General features: G+C 47.3%; 1 protein-coding gene across 3 annotated transcripts in view; it reads right to left on the bottom strand.

The window, feature by feature from the left end:
• The window catches only part of LOC146869374 (solute carrier family 12 member 6-like), a 720,118-nt gene that overhangs the window by 146,070 nt on the left and 550,694 nt on the right, over positions 1 to 23,354 (bottom strand). For all 3 annotated transcript variants that reach the window (XM_085599658.1, XM_085599660.1, XM_085599655.1), the window contains one exon: positions 7,547 to 7,654. In XM_085599658.1, coding sequence (XP_085455784.1) covers positions 7,547 to 7,654 — 108 coding nt within the window. The remainder of the gene's footprint in view (positions 1 to 7,546; positions 7,655 to 23,354) is intronic.

Raw genomic sequence — 23,354 nt, 5'->3', positions numbered from 1 at the left:
TCGGAATACCTATGTTGTCAAGTACCGGCCCCAAGATGCCTACCGCCACTTCTTCCCAGGGATTACATGGGTTTGTGAACCTCCCTAGAGCTGGTCTCATGGGTTTCAGAATTTTGTCAGCTCCTTGGCACTGCACACAGTCTCTGACATGCCTCTCCACCTGTAGGTCCATGCCTGGCCACCAATATGTCTGTTTAGTTAGTGCTTTCGTTTTCACGATTCCCAGGTGCCCCTCATGTATTATCTTCAGAAGATGTGGTATTATCTCTGCTGGTGGTACCACTCGGTTTCCTCGGTATACAAACACCCCATCATTTCCCACCGACAACTCGTCCCTGACTTCATAAAATTGCCGGAATTTGGGGCTTCTGGTGTCTCCTCTCGGGCCACCCTCGTACTATACATTTCTTGACTTCTTCCAGATCTCCATCTGCTCCGTAGGCTTCCTTCCATTCTCTCCTGCTTATTGCCCTTTCCGGATCCTCCGTCACGGCTACCATCTCCTCATCTTCTTCCGTGCCCGTGGTGGCACTCTCCTTTGCCGCCGCCCTGCTGATAATCCGCTATCTTGTTCCTTGATCCTGGTATATATTCCACATCATAGCGATATTCCCATAGTTTCAGCGTCATCTTCGCTATTCGGGGAGTCGCGCCGGCATGGCCGCTGGACGTTAATACCTTCACCAGGGGTTTGTGGTCTGTCTTCAGCAGGAATCGCGTGCCCCACAAGAACTGGCGATACTTCCCCATGGCCCATACTGCGGCCAGCATCTCTTTCTCAATCACGCTGAACTTTTGTTCTGAATTCGTCAGTGATCTAGATGCAAAGCTGATCGTCTCCTTCTTGCCATCTTGTTTCTCTTGCATGAGCACTGCTCCCAACCCCTTTTCACTGGCGTCTGTCATCAGTATCGATTTCCCTAGGGGATCGTACCCTTGTAGCTGGATAGCCTGGCTTATTTCTCGTTTGACTGTGTCAAACTCTTCTTGCGCTTCTTCCGTCCATGCGAACGCTGTTTTCTCCCTCGTGAGCTGCCTCATGTGGTGCGTTTTCGTGGCAAAGTGTTGGACGAACTTACTATAGTATTCCACCATCCCTAGGAAGGATCGTACTTCCTCCTTGGTGGCGGGTGGAGGAGCATCGCATATGGCTGTCACGTTCCCCTTCTTTGGTGTTATCCCACTCTCTCCAATTTCGTGCCCTAGGTAGGTGACCGACGACATGCCGAAATGGCACTTCTCCCATTCTGCTGTTAGTCCGTTATCCTCCAGGATCCTAAGCACCACCTCCAGCTTCTCGTCGTGGTCTTCTTGTTCCTTCCCCATCACTAGGATATCGTCTAGGAAGTATTGTATTCCCTTTATGTCCTTGAACAGTCGGGCCATTAGCTTTTGGAAGACTACCGCTGCCGATGCCAACCCAAAGGGCATGCGGCAGAACTGATAACACCCGAAGGGAGTTATGAAGGACGTCAGTTTCTTACTCGTGTGGTGCAGGACTACCTGATGGTACGCTGACTTTAGATCGATGGTGGAGAACCACTTCACTCCTCTTGTTCGTGCCAGCATCTCCTCTATGCGCGGTAGCGGGAACCTCTCCACCACAATACACTTGTTGAGTTCTCTGAGGTCCACACATAAGCGCACCTTGCCTGACTGTTTCATGGCCACCACTAACGGTGCCAACCATTCCGCACTATCAATGGGTACAATGAGCCCTTCTTTTTCCAGTCGGTGTAGCTCCTGTTGCACTGCCTCTCTCACAGCAATCGGTATGTTCCTCACTTTGTGTGTGACTGGTTGGACGTTCTCCTTAAGCACGATTTTGTGAGTAAACTTTTCCAATTTTCCTACCTTGTCCCCAAATATTTTCAGGTGCGCGCTTCGCAGTCCCTCTGCCTTTGACCATTTTCCTTCCAATGCTACTAACACTTGTGTGTCTCCTCCCGGATGCAGTTGTATGCCCAATTCCCCTTGGTCCATCCACCCCAGGACCGAGCGTCCCTTCTCTGCAACGTACAATTTGCACTGGGGGCTGCGTTCTTTGAACTGGAAGAGTAGTCTTCTAAATCCCACCATTGGGATAGGTTCCCCCGTGTAGGTGACAGGCCGTATGTCGGGTGGTTCCAGATGTGGGCCTACTGTCGGTTCAAATTTCGCTTCCCACACCGACCTTTGGACGATCGTGTATGGGGACCCTGAATCCGCTACTATGGTGATTTCCACTCCTCCGATGTGGATGTCGCACTGGGGTTTTCGAGCTCTTCTGCCGTCGATGCCTAGTACTTGGTCTTCCAAGCACAGGACTTTGTCGTCTTCTTCCTGGCCCTCTTCTTCCTCTCCTGGGTCTTGTGCCACGTATTTCACCGCGCGCTGTTTCCACTTCCTGCGACACACCTTCTCGTAGTGGCCGACCAGGCCGCAAAACGCGCACTTATCTCTGAAGGCGGGACAACGTTTGTCGTGCGCCGCATGGCTCGGGCTCCCGCACCTGTAGCACTTCGATGTTCCTTCTTTGTCCTGTTTCCACATTTGTCCCGGCTTTCCTTTCCCTTTGTACGTTCCCTTATTTTCTCCTGGCGCCGGTTTTCCTCTACCATATTGGTCGGCGTCTTCCACCTTGTTTATCGTTGGTCTCGGGACCTGGTCTCTCTTCGCTGCGTCTGCGCCGCGCTTGGTCAGTTCTGCTCTTTTCACGATGGCTATCACGTCTTTTAACGTAGCGTGTCCGCTTGCCCACAGTTTATCCTGCACCGTTTTGCTTGTTGTGTGCATGACAATTTGGTCCTTTATAAAGTCGTCGTGTAGAGCTCCGAACTTACACGTTATCGCCAGCTTCCTTAATGCCGCCACGTAGTCGTCTATCGTTTCTCCCGCTTCTTGCTTCCTCTGCTGGAAATTGTAGCGGTCGATAGATGTGCAGACTGCAGGGCGATAGTGGTTGTCTAAGTCCTCAATGGCGTGTTTGAACACATCATCGTCCGCTGGTGGACGGGTAACCGGTGTTAAGTTTTGGAATACTCGTATGCCTTCTGGTCCCAGATTATGCAAGAGTATCCTTTTCCTCCGGCTGCTGGAGAACGCTTCTTCATTCTCGTCTTCCAGTGCTTCGAGGTAATTTTTGAAATATTCTCTCCAGTCCTCCCATTTCATTTGAGGCTCCCCTGGTCTTGGTAGGAACGGGACCGGCGTCGTTAGCGCTGATGCCTGTGCACACATCTTGGTTTCCGCCTGTTTCCTGGGACTACCTGGTGCTTCCGTCCCTTTTCCCTTTCCTTGGGTCGTCTAGGCCTCTTCGGTCCCTTCTGCGCCGTCCCTCCCCGCTTCCGCCAGGGCCTTTCTATCTCTCGCCAATGGGTCGCTTAACGCGCTTCTTTGCACTTGGTTGGCACTTCTGCTTATTCTCGTGCCTCACTCTGGCTCGCGTCTGCCACTGCCGCGCTCTCTCGGTGTCCTGGAGTCTGTCCTGTGACCCCCTGGTGTTCCTGCCCCTGTAGGGTGTTGTCTCCTCCGGTGCTCCTGCTGTTGGGGGGCTTCCTCTCTCCTGGATGTCCTTCAGGGTCCTCTGCGTCCCGTCCTCGTCGCCACTGTAATGTTCTGCCTTCCCCCACACTAAATGACAGCAGCCAGTGCAAGATTTAACCTTTATTTATTTAACACTTCTTACACCAAGAGCGCCGGGCAGCCGCCTCCGAACGCTTCGTTTGTCTCTTGCGCGTCTCGCGCTCCCTCGCGTATGCGCAGACGTGCCCAATATGGCCACCACGCTAATGCGCGTGATGACGTAGTGCCCGGTCAGCTAGACCGCGACACTACAACAGCGAGGCATATGTTTTCAATTATCGTGCCAGTGTGTGAGCACGATAATTGAAAACAAATGGGCTTTGGTGTGCCTAACAGACACCAATAGGCCGTGGGCAGAGCAATGCGCCCGCCTTTGGCCTATTGCGTGCTCTGATGAAACAAAACACGCACTCAAAGCCCAATTACAGACCCCAAAACAGAAAACACGCACAAGCGTGTGCGATTCCAGGGTCCATTTCTGAACCCGGACAAAAGGACTCTCGCCTGCGGTCGCGAGACCTAAAAAAAACACGTGATAGAAAATAGCTGAGGGGAATCCTTGCGCAGTGAATGGAAAAACAAAACTAACCTTACTTGCAGGGTAATTTAGGGTGACTATCACAGCTCTTAAAGTGGCACAGACAGTTTTGTATTCTTGTGTACATAACCACCATTCCATATTTTTTTAACATACTTTGCCAGAGTGACACTTTCAGTTGAATGCACTTTACCTTAACCTTTTCAACGAACTGGATTAGGTTCTACAGTAAATAGATAAAATATTGCCTACCATGGCCCCATTTTCTTGTTTGCATGCTTTTAAAATTTGATATCACATACATAGATATTCCACCATTTATGAATATTAGAGTATACCAACACTGAGAACTATCATGCGAGTCCCAGAATTACATAAAAAATACCACGTTTTTGTGGCATGCTTCATCATAGGCAAATTCTCCGCACCCAGGTAGGACAATACCGCCAGAGCGTACTCCACCTATACTGAACAAGGGAGTTCTTAGAAAAAGAGCTAATGGACAACAAGGGATCCCGAAAAAGCTAAAAAATACCTAGGTGTGACCAGGCTATCACCTCTATCCTCGGGATCCCATGGTACATCTAAAAACTCACCCTAATTGGCAAATCTGAACTAAATGACTAAAACCATCTCTATTATGTCAACATGTTTTTGCCCATGCGTATCGCCAAACAGGTCGCGGGTATTCATCAGGCCATAGGATCCCTTCTGGACTGGCCTAATCACCAATATAAGTGAGCAATAATATCAAGGTGAATGCTAACATGTATGTAAACTGTGCCTAGACTGATATAGATTTTTTATTTTTTTTATTTTACGGAGTATTATATAACGCAGACTTGACCATCAGGTATATATAACATAGCACCAGTTGCATTACATGAGGACACATTCATTTTTGTTAGGCACGGGGAGATTAAGTGATTTGCTCAGAATCACAGGATGTTCAGCGTCATTGCTGAGACTCAAACCCAGTTACCCAGATTCAAGGCTGACCGTCCTAGCCGTTAGGCCAACTTCTCGCCGACTCACAGTAATAATATCATACTAAAAACCATTAATCCATTAGCGACGTACTCATGCATGGGAGGAGACTATGTCCTCTGTAGTCACACACTAATAAAGTGGAGTATACTATTAATTAAAAAAACCCGCTCAGAGCTGCAGCGGGGGTCCATGCCTTATTTTATTACGAATTATAAGAGCCAGATGTACAGGTCGTTCCTTGAAATGAAACCTGCTGGGTAATGGGCATAAATTTGTGTCCTAGTTGACATTTATCTAGCCTGCGCCTTGAAAAACCCTGATGCTCAATATCCCTGGTACATACTATAGGAAGTTGTGTCTATACAACATACTGAGAAACCACAAATAATTATCAGACTTCTGCAGGCTATTGAAAAAAATATTATTAAATTAATCCCAAATGACATTGCTCCCTGCAGATAATTATTGGTGTAGTGGGAGCCTTAAGAGACTTCTCATGATTAGGGTTTCATATCTAATGAGGGGAGTATGGTCTCACCCCGCCAGGTGATACCATCTACTTCCGAAGGTCGTTGCCTCAACAGCCAACTCTTTGGAACCCACTTACTTCATCAAGATGTCCATTGTACTTCTTCATCTATCCAATACCCCACTCCCAGGTTCACTCCCTTCAAGGCTAAATTGTTGATGGGAAAGCTTTAACGGGGGGCCATCTCCCAGATGTATTACTCATTAGTTATTAATGCCCCAGAACACTATTCCCAGGCTGCGACAGAAGTAGGAGGCCTGGGTGGGGGAGCTTGAGGAGGCGGAATGGCGCATGGCTAGATTGCCCCTCCTCCTGGGAATTGGCTATTCCCACGCGGGGTGAGAGAGGGGCTTTCTGCAGTTTTGGAACGCAAGTTTGTCCTTACCCAAAGGCTGCTTTGTTAGGGTCACTGGAGGACGTGGGTGGGTAGAGGATGGAACTAATTTTATTGGGGTGGCAACATTCGTTGCCAATTGAGATATCATCCATAAATAGGTCTTCCATTCAACTTTGATGGCACAGTGGCGGAGCAGGGGGGACTAGCGTGCTCAGCAGTAACATCCTATGTACAAAGTCTGGGGATGCCCCAAAAGCATGAGAAGGCCTGGAGCAGGGGGTGGGCATACCGCGGACTGGATGAGAGAAATTACTGTCACTAGTGCTATGCATAATATTGTGCAGGCTTGATGGGAAGTGGTCTTATTTTGTTGTGTGGTAGGCAAATCAATAAAGTTGGTTATAAAAAAAACCAAAAATTAAAATAAAATAAAAAAAACCTACCTAAGTGTATATCGATCAATTCAATGTTGATATGCCTGCACAAATGGCATCGAGAATATATACAATTTCTTGAAATGTGCACCGTCTACTGTCCTAATGAGGAATATTGAAGCATTAATTTGATCTACATATGATAAAGATGTTCATATGCTAGAAAAGATAAATTAAATATGATCGTGTATAAGTAGTGTACATGAAAAAGTAAATGAAGTTGAGGAAAAAAGGAAGGGTGTAAACGAAAAAAATCCATTATTCTCGCCTAGAAAAGTATATAATTCACATTAACATAACATTTTATGTCATTGTCCTTTGTGTCTACACAGAGACCTCTGAAGACATTTTCCAAGCATAAAGAAACAAATAAGATCCAAATGATCTGTTACCTATGGGGGAACTCATCAAGTCACACACGACTATATGTTGCTTAAAAGAAGGGAATAATTTGCCATTTATAAAAAGATGCCTTTAGTTCAGTAGATAGCTAACTCCTCATAGGCTGGGAAACCCAGCTTTGATTACTACAAAAAACTGTTTTTATCCAGAAAAACACCCTTCTAAGCCATAACAGTGGCTATGTTAGGAAAGAAAACAAAGAAAAGTCTGGACTGGCTGGGGTTAAAAGTCAACCTTGTCTCTGCGAAAAAATGTTCTAGGAGGAAATCTATTGTCCAGTCATCATAAGTAGAATCCCTTTTTATTTAGCACCACAAAACATTTTTAAATAGGCCCATATTCATCACGAAAATGTCATTCAGTCTTAAAGATGACATGGGAGAAAATAGCTAATTACAATACACTTGTTCAGGAATTATGTAATACAATAGAAGAACATATATTTAAACATGCTATATTTAAAATATTTTAATATTTACCTTGAAAGAAAAAAAGTGTTTAAATACTAAAGTGGGTTATTCAGTTTTTCGAATTAATGAAGGCCATAATAATAACTGTTATGGATATATTAATTGGTAAAATGAAGAATGTTTTGTTTACCTTTTTGAAAAACTACGACAGGGGTTGCAGAGCATGTTTTTACTTTACTAGGGATCCCCACTTTATAGGTATCACAATTTTGAATCCTGGATGAAAGAATAATTTGATGAGAACTGCTGTTGACTCATTAAATGAAGAAAGGACATGCTTACCTCTCTTTCCCGGTCAGACTTGGACAGGCGCATCTGTCTCAGCATCTGAGACCTCTGCTCCATCATCAGAGTGCGCTCATAGGTGTATGCTGAGATGTCACTGTCATGCTGTAGGAAATACACAGATGGGTGGGGAGGAGTTTAGTAAACTGACACATAGCAGAAATGTCACAAGACAGACATATCCAACCGAACATATAACATGAGGAGAGGATGATCAGGAAGCGGCTACTTACCTGTGGCACTAATTGTCCGGTCATATTTTCAGTAGATTATATCACCGTTTAGAACCGGAATCATCAGGCTTTGGACCTCACATCACTTTAAGAACTACTACATTCCAGAGCGCCACTTCCATGTATTCAAAAACCTACATTAGAACATCTCTATAAAGGAAATGGCTATATATGCTAGTCTTAATTTTCTTTCAAGATTGGGAGTGATCTAAGGAGCTAGTCCTCATTTCACCTGTAAAGGACACAGTCTCGCGAGTGTTTCTGTCCCGGGTGTTCTATCATCAGTTGAGTAATATAAATTACAGTTCCATGCAGTACTGACTTAGCAGGTATAATCTTTGCATGCATGAGGAAAGAAAGATACATAAATATTCATTTACTCAAACATTTCCGAAAACGCTCACTGCTTCCAGAAATCAAACCAGAACCACAGGGAAACTGTCGAACATCATCCGCTGAGAGTGCGCTGTGGAGGCCTTTTAGGAGCTATCAAGAGATTATGAGGCAAATAACCTTTAACGCGGGCCTTTGAAAAGCAGCGTAGTCAAGTAGAGAGCACAAGCTGGAACAATGGGTTTGCATCGCTGGGACTTTATTATGGAAGTCGGGACACAGTCTCACTTTGCGCAGGTGCAAGTACAAACGGGAGTGAAGGATCATGCATGTACACAATGCCCAAAGTATGCAGTTTCACCCACTGCTGCGTATGTGCATGTTTGGAACAAATTATTCTTCATCATTTTACCCGCACGTGTCTAGGATCGTTTCCAGGACCATAGCCCAGGGTAGGGGACATTCAGCATGTCTATCACGGGCAAGTAGCCTGCCATTGCCAAATGGGCAGATACACAAAGGGGCTGGGAATTCCGGTGCCCACTGCAAGTCCTTACTGCACTTATGATAGAACAGATGGCAAGACATCCAACAGTTTGGCCTGCAACAGGTTCGTATTTCGGGAGTCACACCAAGGCACAAGCTTGTCCCAGCGTTGGGCATAAACAAACTTTGTCCAAGGACACCTGGCTTTTAGGATAATACCCAAAACGATACAAGTAAAATCAAATGCAGTCAACTGCCACCTCTGAATCTCGACACACATGTGTAGAATGTGCACCCTACTCTGCTGCTGTGACAGAAGATCTGCCTGAAGCTGCAGCCTGATGGGAGACAAATGTTCATGCCCAGACGTTCAGGGTACCACTATTTCCTATCCCAATACGGGGCCACTAAAATGACTTGGGCACAGTCGTTCTTGAACTTCTTCAGAACTAGCAGCAGGAAGGCATGCAGGAGTCCCATCCTCCTCTCTAGAGGGAATGAGTCTCCTAACGAGATCATTTGTGGGAACTCTGGCTTGCAAAAGTGTTAACATACATTCTCAGCAGTGGCAAAGAGATTGGGCAGGGCTCTCCGAGATTGCTAGAAGATGTCCTGTGCCACCTTTGGGTGCCAAATGCAAAAAGAACTATTGATGGACAGAATGCATAACAATGTCATACATTCACCCCAGTACAGAGATCTGGACCTAAATCCATCGTTTTTTTGCTCACCATGCCATTCCAGTTTGGACCCAGCCATATGCAAATCAGTCTTGACGCTTTGCCCAATGGGAACAGTCCAGCCCGAACTGCCAGGCCAGGTCCTCCCTGGACTGGAAACAAGCATCCTAGGACCGGTTTCGGGATTTCACCCCTCTTCAGCCAGGCTATCTTGATTCCAGTGGCATGGAGAGCACGGGACTCACGTCTGAGCATACCTCAACATCATCCCCTTTGGTATCGCTTTGTTCACCCTAAGTTGGCAGGGTATGCCCAGACGTGGGTCCCTTGCTCACTTTAATACTGGATTCAAGATAGCCTGGCTGATGAGGGTATGAACCCGAAACCGGTCCCAGGATGCGTGTTTCCGGTCCAGGGAAGACATGGCTTGGCAGTTCAGGCTGGACTGTTCCCATGAGGCACAGGGTCAGACTGATTTGCATATGGCCATGTCTGAACTGGGGTGGTGGAGTGAGCTAAAGAATGATGATGGATTAAACCCAGATCAGTTGACTGGGGGTGAGTGTTTTATTTGCTCAAACGCTCCGTCCATCATCCCCTTTGGTATCGCCACCTTTGGGTGCATCTGCCACTAGTGATCTGATAGGCAGCACCGGCTGTGTTCGTCAATCCTGGTGTTTAAAATTACCACTAGGTGGTGTGTGATCAAGGAAATGTCCTGATAATTCAGCCAGTTCCAGAGGTGCAAGGCCTTCTGGCACAGGGCCCAGGATCCACTTTGTCCTGTGTGTTGTAATACCACATGGCAGTGGTGTTTTCCATGAGAAACTGCACCAGCTTTCCCTTTATGGATGGCAGGAAGTCCTTCAAAACCAAGCAGATTGCCTGTAACTCGAACAGGTTGATGTGGAGAAGGGTCTCCGCAGGAGACCAGAGTCATCTGATCTCCACCTTTCCCAGATGACCGCCTCAACCTAGCAGAAATGGATCTGTCACTACCATCAGCTATGGGTGAGGTAGTGAAAGGGGCCTGCTGCTGGCCCAACTGCGACCGAGCAGTCACCACTGCAGATTTTCTGCAGTTTCCGTTGAAACCTGTATGGAATCTAATAGGTTCCCTTAGTGCTGGGCCCAATGAGACCTTTGATCCCACTGCAGACCACCATAAAACATATGGTATGGTGGACAAGCAGGATGCAAGAGGCCAATAGTCCAATAAACCTCAAAAGAATCTTCACTGAGACCCAGGACCGAGGCTGAAATGTCAGGATCAATGGCTGAATGCCCTGGACGCTCAGGTCCAGAGGGAAGTCCTGGTAGCAGATCATATCGAGGATGACTTAGATTAAAGGGCCTCTGTAAAGGAGTCAGGTGACACTTCGGCACATCGATAGTGAACCCAACAATGTGAGGAGGTTCACAGTCCTCTGGAGTTAATCCACGACTGACTGTGGCAAACCCACCTTTTGTGTAAGCAAAGACAGGCACACCAGACCTCTTAAGGTATGCTGCAACAATCACAATCACCTCCGTGAACACCGGATGGGGCACTGGAGATGCTGAAAGAGAGCATTGGAAATTGAAAATGCTTGTAGCTCACCTTGAACCGCATGTAGCACATCTGTGGACCTGCAGGACAGAAACATAGAATTAGGCGTCCTGGAGGTCCAACACTACCAAACAGTCTCCTGGATCCAGGGTAGATAGAAACTGACCCAAGGTGAGCATTATTAACGTGTCTCTCTACAGCAAGAAACTGAGATATCAGATCTAAAATAGTAAAATTTTCCAACACTGGGAATCCCTAGTGTCCAAAAAAAGCTTGAACTTCCTGGAGCTAAATGGGCAAGCCCTCCTCTAAAAACTGGTCTAATGTAGGCGGAAGATACGGGACGTAATCTTGTTGAAATTATATGCAGGCCCAGTTGTTGGATGCCATGGCCTGTAACCCATTGAGAAAATGGCAAGTTCTGCCTCCCACAGGGTGGTTGTGTGCCCTTATGGACAAACTAAATCAGCTCAGCAACTGTTGCCAGAGAGGTAGGGAACTGAGGCTCACTGTCCTTGTAGGCCCGGACGATGTCTATGAATCCTGTACCCTAACTTTGAAAGGACTGAGGTACCTGCTAATGGCATCATGGGCCATAATGTTGCCTATATGAACAGCCCTTGGCAATGCCTCGAAGGCGAGGAACTGTTGAGAATACTGCCTTGTGGGTGTTGAGAGGCTGAGAGAGTGCACTGTGGTTCTGCTTCCTTTAAAGCGATCTAGGGTGGAACTGGCCTTCTCACCAAACAAGCTAAACCCATAAAAAGACATATCCATGAGTGACACCTGGATGTCATCCAAGAGGTGCATGGAATCCAAAACACCACATCAAACCTGATTGGTCTGCCTAAACAGTCATTCATATCCAGGTCTAACCATATGACATATTATGCTGCCTCCTGGCCATCTTGAATGCTTTGTGCCAAGCTGGCGTGGAATTCCGCTGGAACTGCCGGCAAGATTTCTACAACTATGTCTCGTAAAGCATGGGAGTACCTACCTAGCAAGCAGCTTGTGTTGACTGACAGAAGGGCACAGCTAGCTGAGGAGAACACTTGTTTCCCTAATGCCTCAATTCCCTTTGACTCTCTCTCTCGCAGGTGGTAGGTGCCTGAGGTGGGGTCATAGGGAACAAGTTTGGATTAATCCAGTTAGTGGAAACCTGAACTGCCACGCTTTGTGGAGTAGGGTGTTACATCAGAAAAAAGAAAAAGGGTGGGGGATAGGGAATGAGAATGAATACATCCTCCTAAACAGAATCACCAGGCTTTCCAGAGTAGGGTGTTCCGTCATAAAAATCCGGGTTACCCAGGGCAGGTCTGTGGGGTTGTGCTACCTATCTAGTTAAAGGTGGGCAGGACTAAGTTTTAGCCCAGGTGCCTACGAGATTGTCAGTCAGGGCTTTGCTGAATAACAACCAGTAATAGGACGAGGTCTGGAAAACGTAAGTGAGAAGAACAAGTTACTTACCTTCGGTAACGCTTTTTCTGGTGGATACAGTATCTGCCTGTGGATTCCTCACCTTGTGAATATCCCCTGCGCCAGCAACATTCGGAAACTTTTGTAGCACTCCACGCCGATGAGGTCGAAGACGACATCACAGAGACACGGCTCCACTCGCGACTCCGCTGAAGTCACCGGATCCATAGGAAGACCTCGTTGGCGTGATGACGTCAGTTCCGCCCTTTTTTCCGTGCCTTCGAGGCACACGGACGGACTGACAGCAATATATACACAGTATACACAGTACATAATATACAAAGCAACACACACAGTGTGGCGATAACATAGGAAGACAAAAGAAATAACACACTGCCTTTGACAGTAACAAATAAATTTTGAAACATCATAATTAGAATTGTAGGTATACAAGGGTGGACAACAGGGAGGCGGGTGGGTCAGTGAGGAATCCACAGGCAGATACTGTATCCAACAGAAAAAGCGTTATCGAAGGTAAGTAACTTGTTCTTCTGATGAATACATCTGTCAGTGGATTCCTCACCTTGTGAAAAGATTTCCACAACAGTCCCACTCCCGGAGGAGGGTGTCCACCCTTCTATACCAGAAAGTCCTGAAGGACGGAACGAGCAAAGTGTCCGTCCCTCCTCACCTCGGAATCCAAGCAGTAATGCTTCGTGAAAGTGTGGAGGGAGGCCCAAGTTGCCGCCCTACAAATGTCCTCCACAGGAACACCTCTTTTAAAAACCTGGCTGTTTAATCAATAATTTGCTTTCTTATTGTTCTGTTCCTGTCAGTATTTAGCGCTGGGAAACCCTAGGAGGGTAGCTGTGCGCTCTACAAAATTACTTTAACATAACATAACCTCTAGACAAGGCAGATGTAGAAGACTTAGCCCTGGTAGAAAGAGCCCTTATACCCGCTGGAGGTTCCTTAACGGCCAAAGAGTAACATATCTTGATGCACAAGATAATCCATCTGGAAAGGGTGCGCTTGTGCACTACTCTGCCTTTCCTGCAGCCAACATAGCTGTACGAAGGTGGAATCTGACTAATGGTTGCCCCCAACTTTTTGCCTGGTATTTGAGTGGTTTTTGACTAGTCTGGCTGGGATCCTGCTATCCAGGACCCCAGCCTATCTGCTTTCTCCTTAAAACTGATGTGAGTATACTAGGTACAAAACAAATTGGATGCTGAGGGTGCCCTGACAGTCCCTTGTAGATGGTACCCTAGGTACCCAGGGCATGGGTCCCTCAGTAGGCCTACCAGGGCTGCAGCACTTATTGTGCCACCCTGGGACAGCCATACAAACTGACACCACCAGACCACTACTGTAGTCTGGGTAAGGTGGTGCTAGCACCCCTTACAGAGATATAGGTACCCTATATCCCACCCCATTACAACACATGTACTCTCATGGGCCAGCCCTATGGCAGGCCTTGCTAATCCTACAAGACAGGGTGCTGAGGTATGTGTGAGGGGGGCCCCCACATGAGTAGGGCCTCCCTGCAACCTTCGTAAAATCATTGCTGGGTTGTTTGTAGTGTAGCCATACCATATACTCTTAACCGCATTATAAGTCTATTGCGATAACGCGATAGCTTGAGAATGGCTACACAGAACCATATCGTGTTTGGTGTCAAACATGTAGGAATCATACCCCCAGTCCAGCCATGGGCATGAGGGTACGATTCCCCCCTGCTAGAGGGGCGATATGGGAAAAGCGGCAGAATTTAGACACCAATTTAAAAGTGCACATGTAGTACAAAATGGCTACTACCCGCCACCCACACGACTCTGGCTGGCTGTTGCCGGGGAAAACCCCAGCCTCGCCAGCTGGACAATAGGGCTCCTGTGGCAGGGAGGTGCTAGCATCTCCCCAGACAGGATAATGTGGATTGGAACAGGGTGGGTGCACCAAATGTCCTTTCAGAGTTGCACGTAGGCAGCTGCAGAGCCTTCATTCTGCATACACCGCTTGGAACCGGTTCAGGGGCATCCTGCCCCTCGCCCAGGCGGGAAACACACAAAGGGGAGAGGGTGTAGCCACCCTTTCCCGCCTCACCACTCATTGGTGGACACTACTCTGGACACTCCCCTAATCTTGGGGATAAAGGTGAATAACGTGGCCCCAGAGCCTCAGATTAATCTTGAACTTTACAGTCTTGACCTTCGACTTGCTGCTGCCCAGCTGACGGAAGAAATCTCCCTTGGGATAAAGGAGTTATCCCCCTGCTTGGCAGGCACCTGAAACACTGCAAGTGACCCGGTTGGAACCTCGCTGCTCCTACGGACTTCGACGACTTCCAGCACCCTTGAGGTGGGTTTCCAGCGCATCCCAGAGGCCAGTGAGTGTGCTCAACGAGTTTGGGCACCGTGGACCGCGTGGGTGCCGAGATCCCCAATACCCCAGGACACCCGCCACCTCTTGCGTAGCACACGACCCTGACCAGTGGGGAAGTTGTGCTTTGGCCCGTTTACAAGCCAACCACTCTACAGCAATTGTGCCAAAGACCAGCGCCCTAGCTCTCTCCGGTGGCCCGTGGGTGCCCTTTTACGCACTCCAAATTGCCGCCTCCCGCGGTTCCTTGTCTCTCAACTTGTGGGCCCAGCGGAGGTCTATTTCAAAAATCAAGAGTTCCCCTGGTTGCTCCAGGCCTGCTCTACAGTCTCCCCGAAGGAGACCTCTCCCAGACTTCGTGGGTCTGTACTGTAGCAGATTCGTTCATCTTGCATGGGTTGCGGTTGCCAAGGCTTAGTGGATCCAATCCGGACACTAACACCGCAGCAACCCTCATCCGACGTGGGACAGTCGCCCTCCAGAAGCTGGCCTTCCTTGAAGCCTCCCGGAGCCCGTGGCTGCAGATCCAAGTTACACCACTTTCCACCTGAAGCACCCGACATCGAAGGGCTCTTTGCTATGAGCCTCCTGGTCACTTTGCCGGGACCCAGACTCTGTCCCCTCTGCTTTCAGGTTCTTCTGTACAATCTTCACATCTTTGATCTTCACGGCATCATTGACGCTTTTGGCTAGCAGCACTTTTGAACATTTTCCTATAGAAAATCAGCCCGCGACCCGACATCGAAAACAACCTATGCTCCCGGCTTCCCTGGGGCAGGTAACAGTAGTACCTCGGTACTCACGTGGTAGTGGGCTCCTCAAAAGCTTAAGTGTAAAGTTTTAACTTTATACTCCTGCTAGAAGTGACTTTAATCTGTGTAATTTCAACCGCGACATTCTCCATAGGCTATAATAGAGATCCAGATAGCAGATATTTCCACTGCACGCGCCTCCCGTGGGTCCCCTTCCTCATAACCTGGGGTGGATTCTTAAGGGGCTAGCGATCCTATATGCCCTAGGCATTGTCTGTAGAATTGTCGTGGTTCTTATACCACTTTTTTGATATATGGTTTGGTCCCCCCCTGTGATTCCTGTGCTATTTATTGTGTTTATAAATGCTTGTTTGAATTGTAACTTTGGCATTAGCCTCATAAAGAGACTGTGGGATTCTGTCTAGAATAAATACATATATTTTATATATATACCTGTGTGGGCTACTCTTTCATTTGGTTATTCAAGAGGTTATCTATGGTAAAACAATAAGCTTAACACTCCTTCAAGACTTAGCCTGAAGGCTGCTCTCCACAGCTACCACTAGGATAGCTTTCTTTAAAGGTTGTCTTAAACCTATCATCAATAGGAGTCGAATTGGACTGGTGCAAGGTGTCCCTATAACTAGGAGACAGCATATGCCAGGCTAACTTCTCACAATAGCCCACAAAAAGCTGGTCGTCCACTCGAAAGTCTTTAGTCATATCGAGGTAGAAGCTCACTGCCCTCTTAGGGTCCAAGCGGTAAAGCCGCTCCTCCTCCTTGGAAGGGTGAGGAGGAGGATAGAAGGTAGGAAGGGTAATGGATTGCCCCAGATGGAAAGAAGTTACCACCTTAGGCAGAAAAGCAGCCCTGGTCCTGAGTACCATTCTATCAGCATGAATGGTCAAAAACGGGGGTTTTGAACTCAGAGCTTGAATCTCACTTACCCTCCTTGATGAGGTAATAGCAATGAGAAAGACCGTTTTAAAAGATAACAGCCTCAAGGGACACTTGTGCAAGGGCTCAAAGGGAGAACCCATCAAGTAAGTTAAGACAAGATTTAACTCCCATTGAGGCACAATAAAAGGAGTAGGCGGAATCTTATTGGTAAGGCCCTTAAGAAAACGTAAAACAATAGTTGACTTAAACAATGACTGCTGATCCGGCGAGATAAAGGAAAGCCGACAAAGCCGATAGATATCCCTTCACAGTGGCTACAGCAAAGCCTTGCTGAGCAAGACAAAGAGCAAACTGAAGGATGTTGGATAAACGAGCCCTCAAAGGGTCAATAGATTTGTCTCCGCACTTAAGAACAAATTTAGACCACGTATAAGAATAAATAGATTTAGTGGAATGACGTCTGGCAGACAATATTACATCTACCACATCAGGCGGGAGAGAAAAAGAATTCAGGTTGACCCATTCAATCTCCAGGCATAAAGGTGTAAGCTCTGGAGGTGGGGGTGTAGAACCTGCCCCTCCGACTGCGAGAGGAGGTCTGTCCTCAGAGGGAGACGGAGAGAGGGCACGAGGAGAGGTGGAGAAGATCTGTACACCACACCTTTCTTGGCCAATCCGGGGCGATCAAAATGACTTGGGCCCGGTCTTGGCGAATCTTCCTCAGAACCCGAGGAATCAAGGGTATGGGAGGAAACGCGTAAAGGAGATGTGAGTCCCATCTCAACTGAAACGCGTCCCCCAAAGCTCCCTGCATCGGATACTGGAGACTTCAGAATGATGGGCAGTGAGCGTTCTCGTGAGTGGCAAACAGGTCCACCCGAGGAGTTCCCCACGTCCGAAAGACGTGAAGAACCACCTCCGGATGGAGCCTCCACTCGTGGTCGGTGGAGAACTGCCGGCTGAGACTGTCTGCACGCACGTTCAGAACCCCGGCCAGATGATTTGCCATCAGACAAATCCGATGATCCTGAACCCAGGACCAGAGACGCAGAGCCTCTCTGCAGAGACAATGCAACCCCACTCCTCCCTGCTTGTTGACATACCACATCGCGGTAGTGACTGACCGGGAAGGGAGGAAGGCCTTGAGTGCCAAACGTATCGCCCGCAATTCCAAAAGGTTGATGTGAAGCAACCTTTCCTCTGGAGACCAAAGACCCTTGATCTCTAGATCCCCCAGATGCGCACCCCACCCTAAAGTGGATGCATCCGTTATCACTGTGGCCACCGATGGAGGTAGATGGAAGGGCTTTCCTTGAGACAGATTGCCCTCCACGCTCCACCAAGACAGATCCGCTGCAGCTTCTCTGGAGATCCTTACAGACTCCCTGAGATCTCCCTTGTGCTGATACCACTGCCTGCGGAGGCACCACTGGAGCGCCCTCATGTGCCAGCGTATATGGTTGACCAACAGAATGCAGGAAGCAAACAGACCGAGCAGACGAAGGACCTTCAGGACTGGAACGACCGCTCCATTGTAAAACAAGGGAATCATTTCCTGTATGTCGAGAATCCTTTGTGGAGGTGGGAATGCTCGACACACAGTAGTGTCCAGTACTGCCCCTATGAACAGGTTGCGCTGAGAGGGCACCAGGTGAGACTTGGGTACGTTTATCGAAAAACCCATTTTGCGGGGAATCCCACCGCCGCAGCATTGTGGGTCCGCTTGCTGTCTTGATGACGACAGTTTGAGTGGAATGGGAGACGCCCTCTTGATTGATACTTTAACTTGCAGGACTATATCCCCCAGTGACTGTTTTAACAAAAGGAAAAAGGAAAAATCTGACGGTGCACATTTGTGATAAAGACTACGCACTACTGGTCCCAGAATGCTTTGGGGGTGATTAACATGCTGGATCGAAATAAAAGAGGGATTACACCAGTGTGTGTTGTTTTGCCGTCATTTCCGAATTGCCTGTGAAGAAGGGTTTCATAATCCGAAACGCGTCGGATATATATATATATATATATATATATATATATGTATATATATATATATATATATATATATAAAGTTATCGCTCTGTTGCCTGACTCTAATCCTGGCATCCAATTTACCATTCACCACCTCAACAGAGAATGCTACACTCTGGGCAGGCAACTTTCTTACTTGTGTCAACAGATATAGCTAATTTGGTCGCTGCACCCATTTATCAAATCCCTGCTTTTTAAAGGTGACAACTTTATTAACTACATCAGATTAATGGCAGACCCCCAATTATAACATGTTAACAGTGAATTGGCTAGAAATACTTGCTGCCCCATCGTTTCCTGGCCTATCGCTGCCCACGGACTGCTCCAAGGTCCCGGGGAACCACAAGCTCCAGAAGGACTAGCGCGAGGACACGCTAAACAAACAAGACGCCGGCCCACGGCGCATTGTGGCCGCACCAATATTTATTGGCCTCTCGCTGCCCGCGGACTGCTCCAAGGTACCGGGGGACCACAAGCTCCAGAAGGACTAGTGCGAGGACGCGCTATAAAACAAGACGCTGGCCCGCGTCGCAGGGCGCACCTGGGCCAAGGGCAGGCCCGTCCACACCCATCCACGCCCGGTGGAAGGCTGGGCTGGGCCCACTCTCTAACATCGGATATAATCTGAATGTACTGAGCTTTTTTTTATCTTCCCATTTTCGACTTTGGTGGGGGTTTGTAGAACAATATCCCTGCCTTAATATGAGCAAACGAAAGGGACCAAATGAAAAACTAGGAGGGGGGGGGGTGGGGGGAGGGGGTGTTGCAGGCACACTGGACTCTTTTCTTACGAGGGCAGATACTGTTTTATCTCATGAAATAAAATTAACGGAGCAAAGGGTTTCTTTGGATTCTTTCATGACACAAAAGCGCTCCTCCCTTGGCATCACTATCACTACCAGCACCATGAGCACGGAACCCCTGCCATTAAGGTCTCCAAAACAACTCATCCCTAATCTGGTTGTCGCTACACTTCCCACCTCCTCTTCCTCCCTGGGTGTTATATCAACAGGCAACATAGTGACCCATGCCAAGTCAGTGCCCCCCCACCCTGACTCATTCACAGTGGAACCCCAGTCAAGAGAAGAAAGGGGGGCGGACCCGCTAGGCAAAAACCCACGAAAGGGGCATGTACTGGGAAACGCACCAGGACAGACGACTTGGAAGTGGCCCAACCTGAACTAGTCAGCTCTGGGGTCTCAGATACTGTTAGTTTATCCATGTTTCGGCATGAGGAGGACTTCCTGAAACGGATGGAGACTATGATTTCTGTACTACTGAACCCTCTCCTGTATAAACTAACTATAACTGAAGAGAGGCTGTCAGCATTGGAGGTTGGCTGTAGATCGCATCACACTTGTGACAACAGAACCCAGACAAATGTAACACAGGGGTTGTCAGCCCAGACACAGGCCTTTGTTATATCAACAAGTGAGGAGACGGACAGTCGCGTCTCTCACCAGTCTCCAGGGCCCGCAGTTTCGTCAAGGGGGTCAGTTCTGCCTACAATGAAGGGAGCTGCCTCAAATATTTACAACACTAATCCCCCGGAAGGTGAAATTCTAGGAACTACAAGGGCCCAGCAGGACATATCTTTTGAATCAGCTTCTACTAGGTTTACCCTTCCAACCAATCCCCAAATGGCCCCAAGGGGGGGTGGTGATAAAGTAGCCAAACCAAGACAACATACCTATAGTGAGCACCACGCTCTCCAGCTCCCACCGGCAGCAATCCCTTAGTGATAGTACTGAGAAATGTTCCACCTTTGAGGGAGGGTCAAGTGGAAACCACTTCACAGCTGATGGATAAATCCCTTAATTGGCTGAACCGTTATGCAGCAGGCACCGGTTGGGGGGGGGGGGGGTACATTTAACCAATCAAATCATCATGACTAGAAGGACAGGGTGGTTGGGTGTGTCCCCGAAAGTGACTCAGGGTGATTGCGTTGTGATTAACTTTAATAACCCCTACGTTGTCAAATTTATTTTAGATTATCTCCGCAGAATTACCCCCGTAGGGACGCAGATCACCTCATTTTCACTAGCCTACTTCTATAGGCCTCTTCCACCGCTCGTTTTGGGACCGCCACTTCAGATTAGGGAAAAACAGGGAGCTACAATGAGATGAATAATCAGGGAATTCCCTGGGAGAACAGATTTGCCCCCCTTTCAGGGCTAGAAATGTGTGATTGACTACCCGAGAGCAAGCAAGCGGAGCAGGCCGTTTCGCCCATGGCAGGTTCCGCAAATAATACTGACAGAGAAGCGACTATTACCCCTAGTAATAACAGGAGGGGGCACTCAGATATCATAAGAATAGTATCTTGGAATGTCGCAGGTATCACAAATAAACTTGGGGACGCCCATTGGCTCAGACTATGGCTGGATCAAGATATCTCCTGCCTGCAGGAGACCTGGGCCACAGAAGAGATCTTTGTAAATGGTTACCGTTCATACCAGACAAGAGCTACCCCGCCCTCCTCAGGAAGAGCTAAAGGGGGCTTAATAACTCTAATCCCAAACACACTAGCAACAAAAGTAAAAATGCTTGAAGGAACCTCCCCATATTTTCATCTCGTTATTCTAGAGTTCTCTTATCAAGATCAATGGCTCTTAATAAACTTTTATAATAACAATTTTTGCCTAAATATGCAAAAAGTTTTGGATGAGGTGAACTGTGCCCTTGATAAGGCGACCAATTTTATTAAACAAAAGGCTGTCTTAAATATCGTATGGCTGGCAGACTTCAACATACACCCATGTAATTATAACTTAGAGCGGGTTTGTGGTGTGGAGGATTTGAGAGGCAATCCTGTCCATCATTTCTTGCATAATATCTATGGAAACACCCGGAATACGCTAATCTCAATGAGAAATATGCTCATGGTCAACAACCTAGCCACTACCAATGATACTCTGTCTCCAACGTTTCACAGAGAACATCAGGAATCGACTATCAACTTTATATTGATCACAAACCACTTAAACATCAGGTGAACAAAGTAAATATCCAATTTAACGCCTTCAGTGACCATGCGATTTTATTATGTGAAATCCAACTTATGCAGAGGGCTGTGATAACCCCCCAGGTAATTGGTCAGCCTATATTCACCAGACGAAACGGATATCAACTGAAGTGGCCCAAAATTGATAAAACAAAGGTGATACCCAAAATACTTAGGAAAGCCCTTCACATTATTAGTAATTGCCTAGATCCTGACAACCATCCCCAATTCGTGGTGTCTTCCTTTTTAGATTTTTTATAATGTATAAGGAAGTCACTCACTGGGAAGATGACCAGTAAATCATAAAATGAAAATGGGCTGGTTTGATTCGATCTGTTCCAAAAAAAAGAAAGCCCTTACCAAAGCTCTAGGTTCCAAACCAAGAAATTTCTCCGAAATTCCCATTCTCCGTAGGGAATATAAAATGCCCAGGAAAAATAGGGAAAAGGCGCTAAGGGAAGAAACTTGGGCCAAATTAGAATAGGGTTCGGCTTCAGGCAACTCAAAGGAGTTTTGGGGAATAATAAATGGCCCCCACTTTAAAACTCCGAATGACCCAGGGCATGATGTTAATGTAGGGGAGGAGGAGTGGGTGGCTTATTTTAAAGGGCATGCAGTATTGGGAAAGTCCCGATGGTGTCACAATGGATTTTTTCTTCGAAAACATGGATATATGGGGCCGCCTTTTAACCAATGTTTTTAACAAAATCGTTGTAGTGGGCCCCCCCCCCCCACATCTTGGAAAATCAGTTTAATCGTCCCAATTCATAAAAAGGGAGATAAAAGAAATCCTAAAAATTACCGTCCAATCTCGCTGATCGATACGACGGCCAAACTCATGGGCCGCCTTCTTTTGAGGAGATTGGAGGCATGGGTGAGGAGCAAAAAAATTCTAAGGGAGTCCCAATATGGTTTTCAAGAGGGAAAAGGCATGATAGACCAATGCCTGAACCTCTCACTGATCATGGACAGATATGTAAGAGCCTAGGGTGGGAAGATCTATCTTGCCTTTATGGACTTATCCGCAGCTTTTGACTGCGTGTCCCACCCTAGACTCTGGCATATTATGGAGGAGATGGGAATAGATCAGGCATTGGTCGACTTCATCAGACAGCTGTACTCTGACGCCTCTTCCTCAGTCCATTACGGGAAGAACGGGGAGTGCACCCGATCATTTAAGATCTTAAGCGGGGTAAAGCAGGGCTGCGTCCTGGCACCATTTTTATTCTCCATCTATACCAATGGTGTGGGAAAACATCTTGAGGGCGCATCCTTGGATGTCCCTGTGCTTTCTAATCATCAGCGGTTACCGATTTGGGCGTATGCTGATGACGCTGTCCTGATGGCCCGAACTGGGATGGGGCTCCAGCACCTTATATCCAGTTTTTATGAACTCACTAGATTTAAAAGTCAACCAGAGTAAATCTTTCATTATCATCGCGGGGGCGGAGAAACGTGACAGACCACCTTCTTCTTTTTTTATGTACTCTGGCAAAATGGATGTGGTGTATTAATTTCCCTATCTTGGCGTCCTTTTTTATAGAAAACAATCATGGTCCAAATTGCTAGAGGGAAGAGCAATGGGTATGCAAAGAAGCTTAATGGCACTGAAAACATTCTCCAAAAGGTTGGGAGTCAAACCTCTAATCCCAATGAAAAAAATGTATCATGCAAAATCAAAGGCGGCAGCGGTGTATGGGGCAGGGGTATGGGGGATGGCTCCCAGTGATTGTTTGCAAATAATTGAGAACACATTTTTTAAGTCTTTTACTTCCCTCCCACAGTCCTATTCGAATTATGTTCTACACATGGAACTCGCTCTACCATATATTATCGATTCAATCAAAATGGCACCACTCCTGCTGTGGCATTCTATTTGCAAAACCAAAGGGGTCCCCCCTACGCAAAATTTGATAACACTTATTTTAAAATCTGATAACTACAGTAGGATCAGGTGGCTAAAGTACGTGGAGTCGGAACTTACTGCAATGGGCCTAAGTCACCTTTTTAATGATCCATCCACTTGGTAAGTCCCTAA

This window comes from Triturus cristatus, chromosome 1_1 (genome assembly GCF_964204655.1).
Source record: "Triturus cristatus chromosome 1_1, aTriCri1.1, whole genome shotgun sequence".
Taxonomy (NCBI): Eukaryota; Metazoa; Chordata; class Amphibia; order Caudata; family Salamandridae; genus Triturus; species Triturus cristatus.
The sequence above is the reverse complement of the archived record's forward strand: the minus strand, read 5'-3'. Positions and strand labels throughout refer to the sequence as shown.